Raw genomic sequence first — 18,565 nt, 5'->3', positions numbered from 1 at the left:
ATCACTTAGAATGGTTGTGTATGTACAGTACTGGTGTTTATCTTGCCCTCTAGAGCAGTGGCATTCAAAGTCGGGGTTGCAACAGAACTGCAGTGGGGTCGCCAAAATAAATAAAAAATAGGGTACTGATTGTTGTATGGGACAATATACAAACGTTTTCGAGAAAGATCATTTGAAAGTTAACATTTTGAGTAAATGTATGTATTGTTTTCTTTTCATTTTGATAAGAGATGAAAATGCAATTAATTTAAGGTTATTTGTTGATGTAAAAATCTGGCTTTAAATATTGGTGGTCCCAGCTGAAAAAGTTTGAATACCACTGCTCTATGGGTTGAGTGGTCATTAACCATGGCAAAAAAAATGCACCACACACCATAACAGAGACATCAGAACCCTCATTTACTCAAGATTTTCTATTATCTTGGCAGTTACCTGTAGCTAGCTACTAGTGGCTTTTGAAAATATAGTGACACAACAAAACTTGCCAAGCAGTAAGTCACAAGTTAGTAAAGGTATAATAAAATATGTAGCTAGAATTAGTGACGTTCTTGCGTCATTGACAACATAGTGGGGTTTAAGTGGTAATCTGCAGATCAGACAGTGTCACCCAGTCTCTATCTCTATTGATGCAAGGACCGACCATCCATGAGATCAACATGATAGTTTAAGGGCCAGATTCAATCCAATCGCATTTTGTCCACAATATGCACATTTTAAAGGCAATGTTCCAGTGATAGCAGAGACCACAATAACTGTAAACGCAGCACGTCGGCTCAATCGGAAATTACATTCATATGTCAATTGCGCTGGAACACAGATCTTCCACAGTCCGAATTGAATGTTGGCCTTAATCATGTATTTGTTTACAATTACATCGTTTACAAAGAAGTAAAACAAGTTTATATTTTGGGTTATGATGGGTTACAACAGTCAAACTAAGCTCATGAGTCATTTTTAAGTTATATTCTTCAAATGTCAATGGGTATATTTCAATCAAGTCCAAAAATGGCATGGCAAACAAACCAGGTTGAGATCTACACTACAAGACCAAACAAATGCAGATAAAACATTTATTTCCATAATGTGTCATGAGTAAAAGAAACAAGAGCAAATGTCAAATTGCAAACCTAATTTGATGCCAAAAAAGTTTTGTACATTCAAACCAGAAAACCCATTAAACTGCTGTAGCACGTAGCCTTGCCTTGCCATTCCATTGCAACAGAATCAGAACAACCTTCCCAACATCCGCTAGAGTGCCTTCGAACATCCTTGTGCACATTGATCTAATAAGTAGCATGGCTAAACGTTGGAAGTGTTAGGAGTTATATAGACACCTGGCTAAACATGACACAATAATGTTCAAAATATGTCTATGGGAATGGGACAAGTACGGGGGAAAACATAGAAGAAAACCTAGCATTTAAAATGAAAGTATTTGCTATGTCTTAATGAAAGTGGAAGGTAAACAGGAACTTGTTAAATCAAGAGGGGATAGAGCAATCAATCAAACATAAGTGCCCAGAATTGGGATCACTGGAAATCAATTAAGTCTTTTAAATTTAAACAAGAAGAATTTTTACATACTGTATGACACCCATGGAGTATGGCCTAAGCATAACAGAAATTAACTATACATTTTCTTTAATGAATCACACCAAAACAGAGGATCTTTCCTTGGAAAAATATATGCACATCTTTGAAGATTAAGCGAATACAAATAGAAAATGAAAACCCCATGTTAAAATCAGACCTTTGGGGGCAACATCCAATACTTCATGTCAATGGATCTTTACAAGTCTCCTCTTTATGTGTGGGCCTATATAAGTTAGTGGTAGGACATGACATTTTATCTGTATGATAATCATACCAACGTATACCAATTTTCTGAATATCATGTCATTTGGTTGTGCACACCATTTAAGTTATTAATCCAGCAGGGATTTTCACAGCCTCTAACAAATTGCAATAAATCCGGTGAATTCAGATAGGATGAAGGGAAAGGATGATATCAGCAATATGTTTATTTCTTCACTGATTTCAATAATTTTATATTACCTTGTCATTATTTGATATTGGATTACCATGATATATTCTTCCATCATAGTTAACAACCACTAACCAGTGATATAGAAACATTCAGAGGCATTTTTGGTTGGAGAAGTACAAAATCATATGGCATTATCCAAAGTAGAATGAAATGGTGGCAAATTAACCTTAACAATTGAGACATTGATAGTCATTGGTTGTGTGGCTATGCGAGGATTTGCACATCTTCTAAGTCATCACGGTTTGTTATATTGTGATAAGTCCTCTTTCTGCTCTGAACCGCTGCATACCTACATCTCTTGTCTTCATAATTTATCATCTTTTGAATATATATAACTATATTTATACAGATTGAGATGATTTATATATATATATATATATATATATATATATATAAATAATCAAACACAGATAGGCTCAAGACAGTACTGGTCAATACACATATACAGAGAAGACTGGCTAGGGAGCTCTCAACAATGTCTCACAACAACTGCTATCTCAAAGATCTAAAGCTTCTGGAGGATCAATTCCTTTCATTACCCCTACATCGCACTGCATCAACATTAATTGTACATAATTCTGAGTAAAGTGGAATGTAAAATTGAGAAGCCAACCAGCCATCACAGCACTTATCAGTAGGCAAACCAATTCGTCCCAATCCCAGATGTGGACTGGGAACAAAGCTATACATTGATTCATAATACAGATGGTAATGTATACAGATGTATAAATGTGTGACACCTCAGATATGGACATCTGATTATGGTTGAAAACTGCTGGATTGTATTTAGTGTGAGTGACAGTTGAGAGCTCGCAGGCCTGAGTGCATATTTACAAACTGTGCAGGGTGCTGTTGCTGTGAATGGGCAATGTTCTAGCCGCCACAGTGGCTCTATTTGTGGCTCCACTGTTACAGCTCTTCTGTCATCTGCAGCAGAGAGTTGATGGCGGCATCCTTGTTACCTTGCTGGGCCTCAATTACAGTGCGGATCACTTCCCTGTCCAGATTAGGGAACATGTCCTGCAGTGCCTTAAGATCCTCCTCACTACAGGGAGCTTCTTGTGGGGCGACTGTGGGTGCTTCAGGCATACCCATGGGCACCATTCCCTGGTTGTATACAGTGGGTACTCCTGAGAAGAGCAAACCAGAGAGAAATGGGTAAGCAACAATCTCCTATTAATCTCCTATAATTTAAAACAGGTCAACAGTTCTTAAGGGAAACACACACTCTAATAAACATCAGCCTTGCACAGTAAGTAGATCACCTGCTGGGTGCTGATGAGCAGTGGCAATTCAACATGTAGAATAGTCAGGAAAATGAACAGAAAATGACAATGTTCTGTGGTCAGTCAGAGGCGTGGTCTGTTTCGTCCTTTGGTTCACTTACATAAGGCAAGCTATGCCCACTTCCATTTGGAACGTAGACTAGCAATCAAAATAGAACTGGGCCTTAGATGGCTGCAGTGTCTCTGTCCAAGATTGCCTACAGTTGAAGACTGACTTGAACCCGTTTTAATCTGTTTATAATTGTATAATTAGCCTAGCAGTAGGGGTTAGATGGAAAGATCTATGTGCATTGTATTTGGGAAGAGGGAAATGGGGCCTGTCTCTGAGGGCAAGAATGATTCCATAAGGGTGGAATAGAGCAGATGGAGTTCGAGCTGATAGATCATAATTACTGTTCTATAACACTGTCTTGTATCTTTACTGTTTTATATACTCTGAATATGAATATACAGTTTTTATATATTCTTAGAGATCAAAAGTAGTGTTAGATTTAGGCTCTTTGTGTATGAGGAGTGTAATTATCTAGTGGATTGCAGTAGCCTGTTAAATGTAAATGTAATGTTAGTAGCCTGTAGTCGGTAAGTGTGCTTTTGCAGCTGCAACACCTAGTGTGGTGAATTATTCTAGCTTGAGTTTTCTTGGAGTCCGTTTGGGTTATTGTATCAAAAATAAACCTAACACTACATCACAGTGGAGAGTATGGTTCTACTCACCTGCAATGGGTATGTATCCTACCCCCTGCTGATAGACTGTGGGCATGAGGACAACGGGTGGAGACATATGCATACCTGCTGTCATGTTCTGAAAGCACGAGAGCCAAAAGGAAGAGATAAGGGGCAAGTTGTTAGATAACATCAATCAATCACTTTCAAACTGTACTACAATGACAATGTACAATTTGAGCATGCGTGTTTTATGAACTCACAGCATAAGACATGACCAGGTTGATCATGCCCTCCTTGTCATCGCCTTGTCTGCCACTGAGGCTGTACCACTCATCAACCACACTGCCCTCTCTCAGGCCTTCCGGGATGGTGACGTGTGTCCATGCAATTCTGTCATCCATGGAGAATGCCCTCTGGAAAAGTGACCAGCACAAACACCTCAAATCAGTAACTTGTCCCTAAAATCAAGGATGATCATCAAGAAGCAATACTCAAAGTATATTGCTGTCAATAACTCTAGACAGGCCTAGTTGTCGAGCCAATAACAAGTTATGATCTTCTCCTCACCCACCGCCCCCTAATTCCTTCTTTCTTACTTCATCAAAGATCTCCAGGTAGAAGGAATCTACTCCAGGTGGGACAGTGCACTGGATAACTTTGTTCCATCGTGGATTCTTGGCACCATTATGAGCTGTGGGTGTTTCATAAACAGCATACCCTAGTCGGACCCTGCAGTAAGGGTCCATGCGTGTCATACCATAGTTTTTAGCTAGCTTGGCCTGGAGAAAAGAGGGACATAACAGTGATTCACATGAAAACATTCCCACTGCATTAATAACCTTGTGTTCCACAATAAGTCTTGATTCTAGGGAAAGACCAAGCAGATGCCGTTAAAAAAAAAACTACCTGCACTACAGTGATGCTAAGCCGTCCTACAGTGCCCAGGGATCCCCCATACTGCAACTGCTGCGCTGCTTGGGCATCCAACTGAACTTGTTGCTGCTGCTGGGTGGGAGTAATACGCAGGAAGTCTTGGGGCAACTCCCCAATGTATACCTAAAAAGACAAAAGGAATGGAGGAATTGTGAGTGAGGACAGGTAAACCACACTAGAGGAAGAAAAGGGTCACAATATGCAGCGATTTCTCGGACACACCGTTGACAGCATGTTAGGTGACGCGACAAACAATGGACGCTATGTGAGAATTCTACAAAGAACACGAGTAAACAAATCTATTTTCACTAAATGTTAATAATATGGTCGTCAAAATACATGAATCATTTGAAAACATTAATGTGGAAGTTGTTACCCATGTCTAAAAATCCCAAATACTGTAATGTTATGATATTTACGCGATATGAGCCAAAATCTAAAGCAAGTGCCATGCTAAGAATTCTGTGAGACAGCCCTTTTTGTGAAACCCACGAAATCAGTGTGTTCATATTTGCTTTAGGCGTAAGCTATTCCTCAACCTATCAGAGTAAGATCTGTGTGACATTGTATTGCAAGAAGTATTGGAAAGTCCTGAGGGTGTTTTTTAAAATTGTAATTATTTTTAATTTTACATTTATTTAACTAGGCAAGTCAGTTAAGAACAAATTCTTATTTTCAATGACGGCCTAGGAACAGTGGGTTAACTGCCTGTTCAGGGGCAGAAGGACTAGTCCAACGCTCTAACCACTAGGCTACCCTGCCAACCCGTTTCATGGGTATTGGAAATCATTGGACTGAAATATAAGGTAAAACTATATTCTTTTGGCTCTATCATTACATTTTTTCTTCAGAGACACAAACAAAACATAGCAGGTTACAAAGTAGAGCTTCGTAGCCAGTGTTGCCAACAATTTTTCAGTGAGACCAACTATTGGCTCCTTGATTTGTCGCTAGATGACGTTTTGCCTCGCGACACAGCTGCGTTCGCCGATTAAGCATTTTCTTCTCCCACTTTTGTTTTCTGCAGTATTGATTGGGAAAAGTCGCTGAAGGCTATCAAAAATGTAGAAAACCACCGTGTCAAAACTCCCCAAAAGGCAGCCTGAAAAGTAGCTGAATTTGTCGCTAGAATATTTGACCAATAAAAAAGTCACTGGAGGGATCTGAAAACTTACTAAATAAATTGGCAACATTGCATCGTAGCTACAATTTGATGTAGGGGTTGCTCCAAACTCCTGTTCCCCCCACTCACATTTCCATGATGAGTGCTATCTTGCTAGCTGTGTGGGAGTGCTTGACACTGTTCCATGAGGCAACTGGGGCGAGAGGCAGCGCTGTGCAGCATTGGCAGTATTATGCCACTTTTTGTGATTAATGGTTTTATTCTTTCAAGTAAAAACGACAAGAATTCAGTGGCAACAGGCTTACAATCGATAACAACATAGCTAAGTGAATTGAAAATGTGTCCCAGCTATCTTTCGGTGCAGCCGGCTAGCAGGCAGCTCACTGTCTTTTCTGAGCCTAGGCTAATTATTTGCTGGGAATTGTGCAGTTTATACTCCCTTTACCAGAGAAATTCATCAACACCAAAAAATAACATTACAATGTAATCCAACTCAGGCGTAGACCTACCTTAGAAGTAAGCTATGTTATTAGACTAGTAGATTTCTGTGTAACAGTTCAGACTTAGTGAGAAGTGTGTCTGTGCTAGGCTGTGTGTGATGTGGTGTGTGTGTGTGTTTGTTGGTGGGTGCTGTGTGAGGATTCAGAGAAATGTGTCTGTTAGGCACTGTGTGTGTGTTGGTGGGGGTGCTGTTTGAGTGTGTCGGGATACTGTGTGTGTGTGGAATATGCAGAATGTGTATGCAGGTGGCACAGGGTTGGGCCTATTATTTGGAACTCTGGGCCTATTCAGTTGGACAACTAACTACAACATAACTGTGATATATACTGCCTAACAGTTGCTAATTGGTAAATACTAAGTCTGTTTTTTGTTCATAATTATGTAATTAATGCCAATTATATGTACTCTTAACACCCCTGGTGCGTGTGTGTACACGGGCATGGGCTCCACATTACTCCTCAGTGTAAACTACCAGTTCTGCATAAAACATCAATATATGTTAACAATGACCACCTTAGTTTAAATCAATGGTCTTAACTTCCTGTATTTTGTGTTTATTCCATATAGATCCATTAGCATATTAAAGTATCACATTTTTATAAATTGTAAAAAAAAAAATTCTAATTTCATAAATTGTTTAAAATTGTACAAACTCTCAGTTCTGCATAAAACATTCAGATTTACGAATTATATGACCATCCCTACTTTTAATTATTGGGCTTTAATTATTGTAATTGTGTTTTGCATACTGACTTATTTGCGTGCCTAATTTTCATAATATGGCATTTTAATTTCATACATGTAATTTTATTTGAATCATCTCTGTGTTGTAGATAAACCCTGAAAATGGCATAACAATATGACCACCCTATCTTTAGTTATTGGACAAAAAGTGTCAGGTGACTTGGTCCCTTATATTGAGAAGGCTTTTCAGTCCAGGGTTCAATCAGTCTGGGAAACCGGTCCAACATCATCAGATCTAGCTTGGCCATGCCTCTCCATCACTGCCCTATAGAGGTGGTTCAGTAAAATGTTGCTCTCTTGCCTAGACTTCAGCTCAAATTGGCTAACAGACGACAATGGTTTAGCTGTGTCCTAATAAACTCAAGCAAGTTTAAATCTGGGCAAGTAACATTAGCTAAGCTGGCCATATAGGCACTAGCTACAGCCATTTGCCTCACATGCTGACCACACCGCTCACGTCACGTGCGTTGCAAAATAAATGTACACATACAGTTGAGGTCGGAAGTTTACATACACCTAGGTTGGAGTCATTAAAACTCCATAAATGTCTTGTTAACAAACTATAGTTTTGGCAAGTCGATTAGGACATCTACTTTGTGCATGACAAGTCATTTTTCCAACAATTGTTTACAGACAGATTTTTCACATACAATTCACTGTATCGCAATTCCAGTGGGTCAGACGTTTACATACAGTCAATTTAATGTGCCTTTAAACAGCTTGGAAAATTCCAGAAAAAGATGTCATGGCCTCAGAAGCTTCTGATAGGCTAATTGACATCATTTGAGTCAATTGGAGGTGTACTGCCTTCAAACTCAGTGCCTCTTTGCTTGACATCATGGGAAAAATCAAAAGAAATCAGCCAAGACCTCAGAAAAAAAATTGTAAAGCTCCACAAGTCTGGTTCATCCTTGGGAGCAATTTCCAAATGCCTGAATGTACCACGCTCATCTGTACAAACAATAGTACGCAAGTATAAACACCATGGAAACACGCAGCCGTCAAACCGCTCAGTAAGGAGACGCGTTCTGTCTCCTAGAGATGAACGTTCTTTGGTGCAAAAAGTGCAAATCAATCCCAGAACAACAGCAAAGGACCTTGTGAAGATACTGGAGGAAACAGTTACAAAAGTATCAATATCCACAGTAAAACAAGTCCTATATCGACATCATCTGAAAGGCTGCTCAGCAAGGAAGAAGCCACTGCTCCAAAACCGCCATAAAAAAGACATACTACGGTTTACAACTGCACATGAGGACAAAGATCTGACTTTTTGGAGAAATGTCCTCTGGTCTGATGAAACAATAATAGAACTGTTTGGCCATAATGACCATCGTTATGTTTTGAGGAAAAAGGGTGAGGCTTGCAAGCTGAAGAACAACATCCCAACATAAAGCACAGGGGTGGCAGCATCAAGTTGTGGGGGTGCTTTGCTGCAGGAGGGACTGGTGCACTTCACAAAATAGATGGCAAATGGGTCTTCCAAATGGACAATAACCCCAAGCATACTTCCAAAGTTGTGGCAAAATGGAGGGATGGGCCAAAATTCACCCAACTTATTGTGGGAAGCTTGTGGAAGGCTACCCAAAACATTTGACCCAAGTTAAACAATTTAAAGGCAATGCTACCAAATACGGTTTGAGTGTATATAAACGTCTGACGTGATGAAAGAAATAAAAGCTGAAATAAATCCTTCTCTCTACTATTATTCTGACATTTCACATTCTTAAAATAAAGAGGTGATCCTAATTGGCCTAAAACAGGGAATTTGTATTTGTATTAAATGTCAGGAATTGTGAAAATTGGCTATTTGGCTAAGGTGTATGTAAACTTCCGACTTCAACTACACATGTTATTCAATCATTGCACACACACTGCCCGCGAGCGTCTGCGTAGCCAGGCGCTAAAATAGAACAGAAGTCCTGCCTCTCCCATCTCCTCGTTGGTTTTTTAGGAGCATATACCCACATGGGTGATTGAAAGATTACCTGAGGTCCACACTCCAGTCAGTAGTGGCAATGCACCTTAAAGTTGGTTGCCAACCACCATATAAGGTCAGAAGAAGAAGCAGCCTGGAGAGACTACTAGAAAACAAACTTTTAGCCTTTTATCTGTGGATTAGAGGATCTTGTGAATTTCAGCTAAAATAACAACCCAATGTTTATATCCCAGGACAAATTGGCTAGCAACAGCAAGCTAGCTAGCTAGATTGCCATAAATCTTTAATGCTTTTTGACCTGTCCCCAAATTAATATAGTTGGTTCAGAGTTTGTTTTGATATTTCAATCTGCGTGTCTTGATCGCGTCTGGGGAGTGGGGACAAAATCAACATGCGTGCGGTCTGGTCAGCATGTAAGGCTCCTGTGAATACAGTAGTTAGCTAGACGGAAGATGGCGGAAACTGAAGTTTTGTTTGAAACTGTTAGTGAGTTGAGTGAAACTAATAGTACAGAAAGTGAGAATGAGTGGGTGACAGCGCCGAAGAAAAAGCAAAACAAGATAAGAAAAGCTATGTTGGAAAATAGGAAACCACTAGACTCGTTTTTGGTCTGAGTCAGGGTTTTGGATCAGTTTTGGGATCAATACTACTTGGGAAATCCATTTCACGTCTCCATGAAAATCTGGAATGTGTTGGAAAAAAGTGTGGACTCAGTGAGTCACAAGAAGTGGTCTTATTTCGATTTTTTGTATGTCTGCGGAGCAGAAGAGGCACGTGTTAAGACTCAAAAAGATATCATAGCAGAATGCCTATCAAGGGGGTTATTTCTGGTGTGGCGCAAGAAATAAAGGCTGAGGATATAACTGAAGACATCGATGGAGTGGTTGGTGCACGTCGATTTACCTGTATGGTATACGGAGAAAATAAGTTCCCTACTGTTCTTTGATGAAGAGTTTCTCCCTAGATAGCCTGTAAGAGATTTTGTGTACAAGCCCCTTCAGTGTCATGAATGTAAAATATTTCATCATGTGTCAAGTGTGTGCAGAAGGGAAGAATATCATATGCCCGATGGAGGGAAATGATGCACCTGTGGAGGTGAACATGCCCCTGAATTCTTGTGCCCTGTGAAGGAGAAAGAGGTGGAATGGGTAAAGAGTGTCCAGCTGTCTCCTATCTGGAGGTGGTGAGAAAATTGGAAGGAACAAATGGCAGGGAAGAAGCAATGGTAGAGCCACCAAAACCAGTGAAGGTTTCTCATCAACTGAGGGATAGTGAAATGCTACATGTTAAAAAGGTGGATTTTGTATTATTTATTGCAATGGTCATAAACTGCACCAGCACAAGCGGAGAAGAAGTCTAAGAAAATTGGAATCATTGTGAATGCCGCTGAACGTGTTGTGCGTCTTTGTGATTTCACAGCCGAGGCAGTGCAAGAAATCCTGTCGGTGAATGTAGCCCCATCACAGGCCCCTGAGCCTGTGTGTAGGGATGTATTTCATGTGGACTGTTAAATGATGATTTATGTATTTTTTTTAGTTGAAGTGTTTTATTTTGTATGTCTTTTCCCCCTTTCCCGGAATATTTTATTTTGAGTGCTTATTCAATACCCCAAACAGCTGGTGGCGGTAATGCACCATTGCCATTGGATACCAACCGCCGTTAAACCCTATCGAAGAAGAGGTAACGTTAGGTAGCTAGATAACTGGCTAGTTGACTTTAGATTTAACCAGTAGCTTGGTAATTTCGTAGCTAGTTAGCCTAGTGTTAACCACGCAATTGTGGTTATTGCTCCTGGAAAGTCACACCTAAGGAGCGCAAGCTAGCTACCGTTAGCTATATGGCTATATCCAGAGACTTGCCAAACTTTAATCTTCTAAATTAACTTAGCTGGCTGACGTAAAAACGACCCACCCAGCAAGCTAGCTTGTTGAAGCTAATGTATCTACCTGGAAGTTAATTAGCTACTGTAACTAGCTAACGCTACGGTGTTATTTGCATTAAAACGTTGCAGCTAGGTACATATAGTGATTATTGAAGCTAACGTTAGCTAAAATGGTGTTTATCCGTGTTCGTTGGCTAATTTAACGCTAGCTAGCTACTATAGCTTGTTATCTGACGTTAGTTGTTATATTTACCTGTCCTCGTTGGGTGCTAATGGTAGTACTCATTCCGTTTTGAAGCGTGTCAGTTTCACAAATAACGAAAGCCTACTGTGACAGTGTACAGTTAGAAAGAAGAGAGGAAATATGACTAGCAAAAAAAGTAAACAACTCAAGCTCGCCAGCTATCCAATCGTGTCACGCCAAGAATCCTGACTAATCAGCTGACTTGACTTCGTTCAGCTTCTGATTGGTGCGTTTCAGGACATCAGTAAGGGTGCAGTCGTAAATTCAGTCTGATTTGGGCGAGAGAAAAATATAGGGCAACTCAATTATCCATAATAGCCAATAGCTTTTCTCCTTAATTTTCACAAAAAAACAGGACAGCCAGAATTTGCTTTAATCTCTTTTATTTCTTTCTCAACATGTGCATAAGAGGAAAAGCAGATGAGGACAGGAATGCATAGGCCATTCACTCCATTATTATTATTATTGTAACGACCCTAGACCCAGGGTCGTTACATTATATTATTATTATAATCCATGATTTTCCTCCTATTAGATTGAAGTGAGTTGTGAGTATCAAATCTTGTTCACACTGCAGGCCTTAATGCTCAAGTCAGTTTCGTTTTCAAATCCATTTTGGAATACTGTCTGTCCAAACAGACAGCAGTCATTAGTTGACATGGCCAAGCTTGTTGTCATAGTAACGATTGGTGTGCGCACTGGCAGTGGTGTAGGCTGATTTGGTGGTGGTGCTCTTACTTCTTCCTATCAATCAGAAGTTATGTAGCAAGCTAAGGTGACAACAGTGCCTGCCATGTACGTTTCACAGTTGCTTTGAATGGTCAAAATCATAGTGTAAGAACACTTTTAAAGCTTCGAAGGATAAGATGATCCAACATTCAAAACAAGCCATTTTTGGCCACAGTAGTCAACTAGCTAGCTAGCCATTTAGCTTTCTAGCACATTCACTAATTTGTTTGTAAACAATTAACAAGCTAGTTAGCTACCACATGCTCTTAGCAAACTGTCAACAAAGCAGCTAGCAAGCAACAAGATATGCCAAATAACAGTCTAAAAACAAATTCAGGGAAAATAAATAAGATTTCAGACACAAGGTACATGGCCAGGAATCAGATTTGTATCTGACTTCAAACCACCTTGATGTGGTTTGATATATCTGATTCCATGTGCTTTTTTGGCTGTTCAGGCTCGGTAGCGGTGCATAGGTAAATTCACTGGGGAAGCCAAGCCCCCCAAAAAAGCCATATTACATGTGTTGTGATAACTGTTGTTTGCTCTATAACATGTTAGTTCATATGCCTTGCCACTGTGGTATATAGGCCTACGGCCGAAACATTAATAAGACGCAATGGGTGTGTTTGAAAATTCAATCGGTAGTGCTAGAGTGAGCTCTGGGCGTTTGTAAATTCAGAGTGTTTTGCGGGTTGATCTGACATTTCTGACCTCAAAACAGCAATCAAGCACCCAAGGGAACTGGCTAATGTTGGCTAACTTGCTAGCTACTTCCAGACACAAATGAGAGTACACCTCACTCTGGCCTGAACAAATCCAGTCATTGACATTTGCTTACAATGCCACTGTTCACGAGACTACGGGCTATGCTCCATTCTTTCTCATGTTTGGTAGGGTCCCTCGGCTACCAGTGGATGTGATGTTCCGCAATGTTTTGGACGACTCCAGTGTTATGGATTGCAACAAGTATGTCGAGACTAATCACTGGGCTGAAGGAAGCTATGAGTGTTGCCCAAAGGCACACTGACAAGCAACAGAGACGACAAGGTCGGGATTATGACAAGCGGGTTAAAGGCTTCAGTTTGTCCATGGGGGAACGTGTCCTCATCGCCAACAAGGGTGAAAGGGTCCGCCGCAAGTTGGCTGACAAGTGGAACCCCGAGATTTTCACAGTGACTTCAGTCAATCCACAAACTCACACGTACATAATGCAAGACCGTTACGGCAGATTGAAAGTGGTTCACAGGAATCTACTGCTGCAGGTGAATTTCCTGCCATTTGAAATGGATGATTCAGTGCACTTCAATGACAGTGATGCTGCAGGACCTTCAATCAATGTAGATGCAGGAGAGGTCACCGACTCCGGTGATGGACTGGACAGGGAAGACATGGAGGACTCTGGGGAGGAAAGTGCATCTTGGGTGGCGGAGGATTCAAGCGATTACTCCGAGCTCTGGACATCGGATGGAAAGTCAGAACCAGAAGAACCTTGCTTGCTTGAGGAAAATTACCTGGGCAGTACCTCTGAGATCCTGGAGCTGATTCCTTCAAACCGTCCTCTGATCAATGATCTAAGGCCAGAGCCACTGTTAGTCACCATGGCCCCTAGCCCAGTGGCAGGGCGCACAAGGGCGGGGAGGGTAGTTAAACCTGTCAAGAGACTAATTGAGTCAATCCACCAGAAGGTGCAAGTTTAACAGAGTATAGAGATATAATTTAGTACAGAATGACCATTTTTGTAAGGCTAAGTAGGTTGGTATAGTGTAAGAGGCACTATGCATCTAGGGGCAGTTGAAGGCCTGACCAACTTTCACTTGCCCTGAACCCTATGGGTAGCTTTGAGCTGAATTCAGAATTATGCCTTGAGCTTGGTAGGTTATTTTGTTCAGTTTTACAAGGTTGGTGAAATTCAGGAGGGGTGAATGTAACAGTTGTTAAAGTACTGTGTGAATTTCACCAGGTTCATATATCAATATGGCATGTTGATTTGTTATTATGCATGCCTGCAAGCTGGGAGTAGGGGAGTGTGTACTTACGTTTTGCCCTGCGTGCTCGTGCTCAAATCATTTTGATGCACTATGAAAGAAAGAGGCGACGATTCGCAGAACATACGTGCTCTACAAATGTTTTATTTTCTTTTGGATGCTGATGCAGGAAACAGTGAGTGAATTGTGCTTAATTAAAACAACCTGATCTCCAAAATCCACTTCTATAGTCTCAATCAACCACACACAACGCATAGTTACAGAGGTGCAGTACAGCACCGGTTACACTTATACCTATACACTCCTATCAGGTTTATACAAGTGAGGAGAGACTGGTGTAGAGGGTCAGGGCTAAGGACACTGAGCTAGGGGGTCAGGGGTAGGGGTTCAAGGCGAGAGGGTCAGGGCTAGGGACGCTGAGCTAGGGGGTCAGGGATAGGGGTTCAAGGCGAGAGGGTCAGGGCTAGGGGTTCAAGGCGAGAGGGTCAGGGCTAGGGACGCTGAGCTAGGGGGTCAGGGCTAGGGGGTCAGGGGTAGGGGTTCAAGGCGAGAGGGTCAGGGCTAGGGGTTCAAGGCGAGAGGGTCAGGGCTAGGGACGCTGAGCTAGGGGGTCAGGGCTAGGGGTTCAAGGCGAGAGGGTCAGGGCTAGGGGTTCAAGGGGTCAGGGAGGGTCTAGGGGTCAGGGCTAGGAACGCTGAGCTAGGGGTCAGGGGTAGGGACGCTGAGCTAGGGGGTCAGGGGTAGGGGTTCAAGGCGAGAGGGTCAGGGCTAGGGGTTCAAGGCGAGAGGGTCAGGGCTAGGGACGCTGAGCTAGGGGGTCAGGGGGTAGGGACGCTGAGCTAGGGGGTCAAGGCGAGAGGGTCAGGGCTAGGGGTTCAAGGCGAGAGGGTCAGGGCTAGGGACGCTGAGCTAGGGGGTCAGGGATAGGGGTTCAAGGCGAGAGGGTCAGGGCTAGGGACGCTGAGCTAGGGGGTCAGGGATAGGGATTCAAGGCGAGAGGGTCAGGGCTAGGGGTTCAAGGCGAGAGGGTCAGGGCTAGGGACGCTGAGCTAGGGGGTCAGGGGTAGGGACGCTGAGCTAGGGGGTCAAGGCGAGAGGGTCAGGGCTAGGGGTTCAAGGCGAGAGGGTCAGGGCTAGGGACGCTGAGCTAGGGGGTCAGGGATAGGGGTTCAAGGCGAGAGGGTCAGGGCTAGGGACGCTGAGCTAGGGGGTCAGGGATAGGGATTCAAGGCGAGAGGGTCAGGGCTAGGGGTTCAAGGCGAGAGGGTCAGGGCTAGGGACGCTGAGCTAGGGGGTCAGGGCTAGGGGTTCAAGGCGAGAGGGTCAGGGCTAGGGGTTCAAGGCGAGAGGGTCAGGGCTAGGGGTTCAAGGCGAGAGGGTCAGGGCTAAGGACACTGAGCTAGGGGGTCAGGGGTAGGGACGCTGAGGTAGGGGGTCAGGGGTAGGGGTTCAAGGCGAGAGGGTCAGGGCTAGGGGTTCAAGGTGAGAGGGTCAGGGCTAGGGATTCAAGGCGAGAGGGTCAGGGCTAGGAATGCTGAGCTAGGGGGTCAGGGATGGGGGTTCAAGGCGAGAGGGTCAGGGCTAGGGGTTCAAGGCGAGAGGGTCAGGGATAGGGACGCTGAGCTAGGGGGTCAGGGGTAGGGACGCTGAGCTAGGGGGTCAGGGGTAGGGGTTCAAGGCGAGAGGGTCAGGGCTAGGGGTTCAAGGCGAGAGGGTCAGGGCTAGGGACGCTGAGCTAGGGGGTCAGGGGTAGGGACGCTGAGCTAGGGGGTCAGGGGTAGGGGTTCAAGGCGAGAGGGTCAGGGCTAGGGGTTCAAGGCGAGAGGGTCAGGGCTAGGGACGCTGAGCTAGGGGTCAGGGGTAGGGGTTCAAGGCGAGAGGGTCAGGGATAGGGGTTCAAGGCGAGAGGGTCAGGGCTAGGGACGCTGAGCTAGGGGGTCAGGGGTAGGGGTTCAAGGCGAGAGGGTCAGGGCTAGGGGTTCAAGGCGAGAGAGTCAGGGCTAGGGGTTCAAGGCGAGAGGGTCAGGGCTAAGGACACTGAGCTAGGGGGTCAGGGGTAGGGGTTCAAGGCGAGAGGGTCAGGGCTAGGGACGCTGAGCTAGGGGGTCAGGGATAGGGGTTCAATGCGAGAGGGTCAGGGATAGGGGTTCAAGGCGAGAGGGTCAGGGATAGGGGTTCAAGGCGAGAGGGTCAGGGCTAGGGACGCTGAGCTAGGGGGTCAGGGGTAGGGGTTCAAGGTGAGAGGGTCAGGGCTAGGGGTTCAAGGCGAGAGGGTCAGGGCTAGGGACGCTGAGCTAGGGGGTCAGGGGTAGGGGTTCAAGGCGAGAGGGTCAGGGCTAGGGGTTCAAGGCGAGAGGGTCAGGGCTAGGGGTTCAAGGCGAGAGGGTCAGGGATAGGGACGCTGAGCTAGGGGGTCAGGGATAGGGGTTCAAGGCGAGAGGGTCAGGGCTAGGGGTTCAAGGCGAGAGGGTCAGGGCTAGGGACGCTGAGCTAGGGGTCAGGGATAGGGGTTCAAGGCGAGAGGGTCAGGGCTAGGGGTTCAAGGCGAGAGGGTCAGGGCTAGGGACGCTGAGCTAGGGGGTCAGGGGTAGGGACGCTGAGCTAGGGGGTCAGGGGTAGGGGTTCAAGGCGAGAGGGTCAGGGCTAGGGGTTCAAGGCGAGAGGGTCAGGGCTAGGGACGCTGAGCTAGGGGTCAGGGGTAGGGGTTCAAGGCGAGAGGGTCAGGGCTAGGGACGCTGAGCTAGGGGGTCAGGGGTAGGGGTTCAAGGCGAGAGGGTCAGGGCTAGGGGTTCAAGGCGAGAGGGTCAGGGCTAGGGACGCTGAGCTAGGGGGTCAGGGATAGGGGTTCAAGGCGAGAGGGTCAGGGCTAGGGGTTCAAGGCGAGAGGGTCAGGGCTAGGGACGCTGAGCTAGGGGGTCAGGGGTAGGGGTTCAAGGCGAGAGGGTCAGGGCTAGGGGTTCAAGGCGAGAGCGTCAGGACTAGGGGTTCAAGGCGAGAGGGTCAGGGCTAAGGACACTGAGCTAGGGGGTCAGGGGTAGGGGTTCAAGGCGAGAGGGTCAGGGCTAGGGACGCTGAGCTAGGGGGTCAGGGATAGGGGTTCAATGCGAGAGGGTCAGGACTAGGGGTTCAAGGCGAGAGGGTCAGGGATAGGGGTTCAAGGCGAGAGGGTCAGGGCTAGGGACGCTGAGCTAGGGGGTCAGGGATAGGGGTTCAATGCGAGAGGGTCAGGGATAGGGGTTCAAGGTGAAAGGGTCAGGGCTAGGGTTGATTTTGGGATATGTTCATCTCACACAGGTGTAAGGCATGTTTCTCAGTGTGTTCTTTCTCGGAGGTAGGTTGTTCAGGCCTAATTTGGCAGACTTAATGAGATCTGATGTACCTCTGAAGGTACATTATCTCTTAATAAGGCCTAGTTAAAGTAATTATGGTACAGCGGTCCAGAAAAGTCGACAGGCCTCATCATTACACTGATGAAGGTGGGCCGTCCAAGGACGGGTTGAGGAAAAAAGACATGTGCACTTGTGTGAGTGAATAAACTTTTGGTATGAACTTTATCTGATGCATTCCAATGTATTCTGTTGAAGGAATTAAATGCAGGAGCACTAAGGTTTCAGAGACTCATAATAGTGTCTGTTGATGATGGTGTTCTGATCCCTGTGTATTTGTCTCCCCCTTCTGGTGGTTTTCTATAAGCAGTTTCTTCCTATTGTGACCGTGACCAATCCCTACCATGTGACCTCATTAAGTTTGTTGGAAAAGGCAAAGATGGTGGATAAATAAAGATACTTCACTCAGTCTGTTTACCATTGAAAAAAAGATAATAATTTCCGGTCTACTTGAAGGGGTGGCTCTCCCATCAACACCAATGCGATAGCAGCTGAGTCAACCTAGTTATTTGACTTCCATCGATGCAGAAAAAATTAGGGAATGGAATGTCTCACTTCCTCTTCGGTCTCTGGAAGAGGGTGGTTGATTCTGCATACTGCACATTTGTAATCTCCATCAATCTGCAATGTTATGCCTTTGGTACCATTGTTGGTATGTAACATATTCTTTAAAGGTGCAATATGCAAAATTTGCGATGCCATTTTCTGGTTGCTAAAATTAGAATAAACCTCTGTGAAATATGTTATATTGTATTTTCAGCTGTTTGAAGCTGGTGTACAAAACCAAAGTAAAAGACGCAAAAACTAAGCTTAAGAACGGGAGGCATAGAAATATTGCACATAGAAGAGATCTACTGCGTCTTAGACTTGCTTTCAACATGAATGACAAATCTATAACTCACATTTCTATGTGAATTTGGTTGGGTTTCCCCAAAAGTTACATATTGCATCTTTAACTATTTACCTGATATAGTGGATAGTTATTTTGGTGAACTTTTATACAATATTTAATGTGATAACTTTGTGAAAAGTGAGAGCTTTTGCTCTATTGGTGTTCATGCTAATTATTTATCCTTCCTGTTGTTTTCTCATACAAG

General features: G+C 44.1%; 1 protein-coding gene across 1 annotated transcript; it reads right to left on the bottom strand.

Annotated features, from left to right (window-relative positions):
• Window positions 1-1,056: 1,056 nt before the first annotated feature.
• LOC115112404 (toll-interacting protein-like) lies at window positions 1,057-11,564 on the bottom strand. Its single transcript, XM_029639446.2, has 6 exons — window positions 11,375-11,564; window positions 4,906-5,055; window positions 4,596-4,778; window positions 4,260-4,412; window positions 4,048-4,135; window positions 1,057-3,177 (listed from the first exon to the last, which is right to left on the bottom strand). Exons 1-6 carry the CDS (start codon window positions 11,405-11,407, stop codon window positions 2,957-2,959), a joined length of 828 nt encoding a protein of 275 aa, XP_029495306.1. The 5' UTR covers window positions 11,408-11,564; the 3' UTR covers window positions 1,057-2,956.
• Between the last annotated feature and the right edge of the window lie 7,001 nt (window positions 11,565-18,565).

Source organism: Oncorhynchus nerka, linkage group LG27 (genome assembly GCF_034236695.1).
Source record: "Oncorhynchus nerka isolate Pitt River linkage group LG27, Oner_Uvic_2.0, whole genome shotgun sequence".
Lineage (NCBI taxonomy): Eukaryota > Metazoa > Chordata > Actinopteri > Salmoniformes > Salmonidae > Oncorhynchus > Oncorhynchus nerka.
Note: the sequence above shows the minus strand (reverse complement) of the source record. Positions and strands in the feature narration are given on the sequence as shown.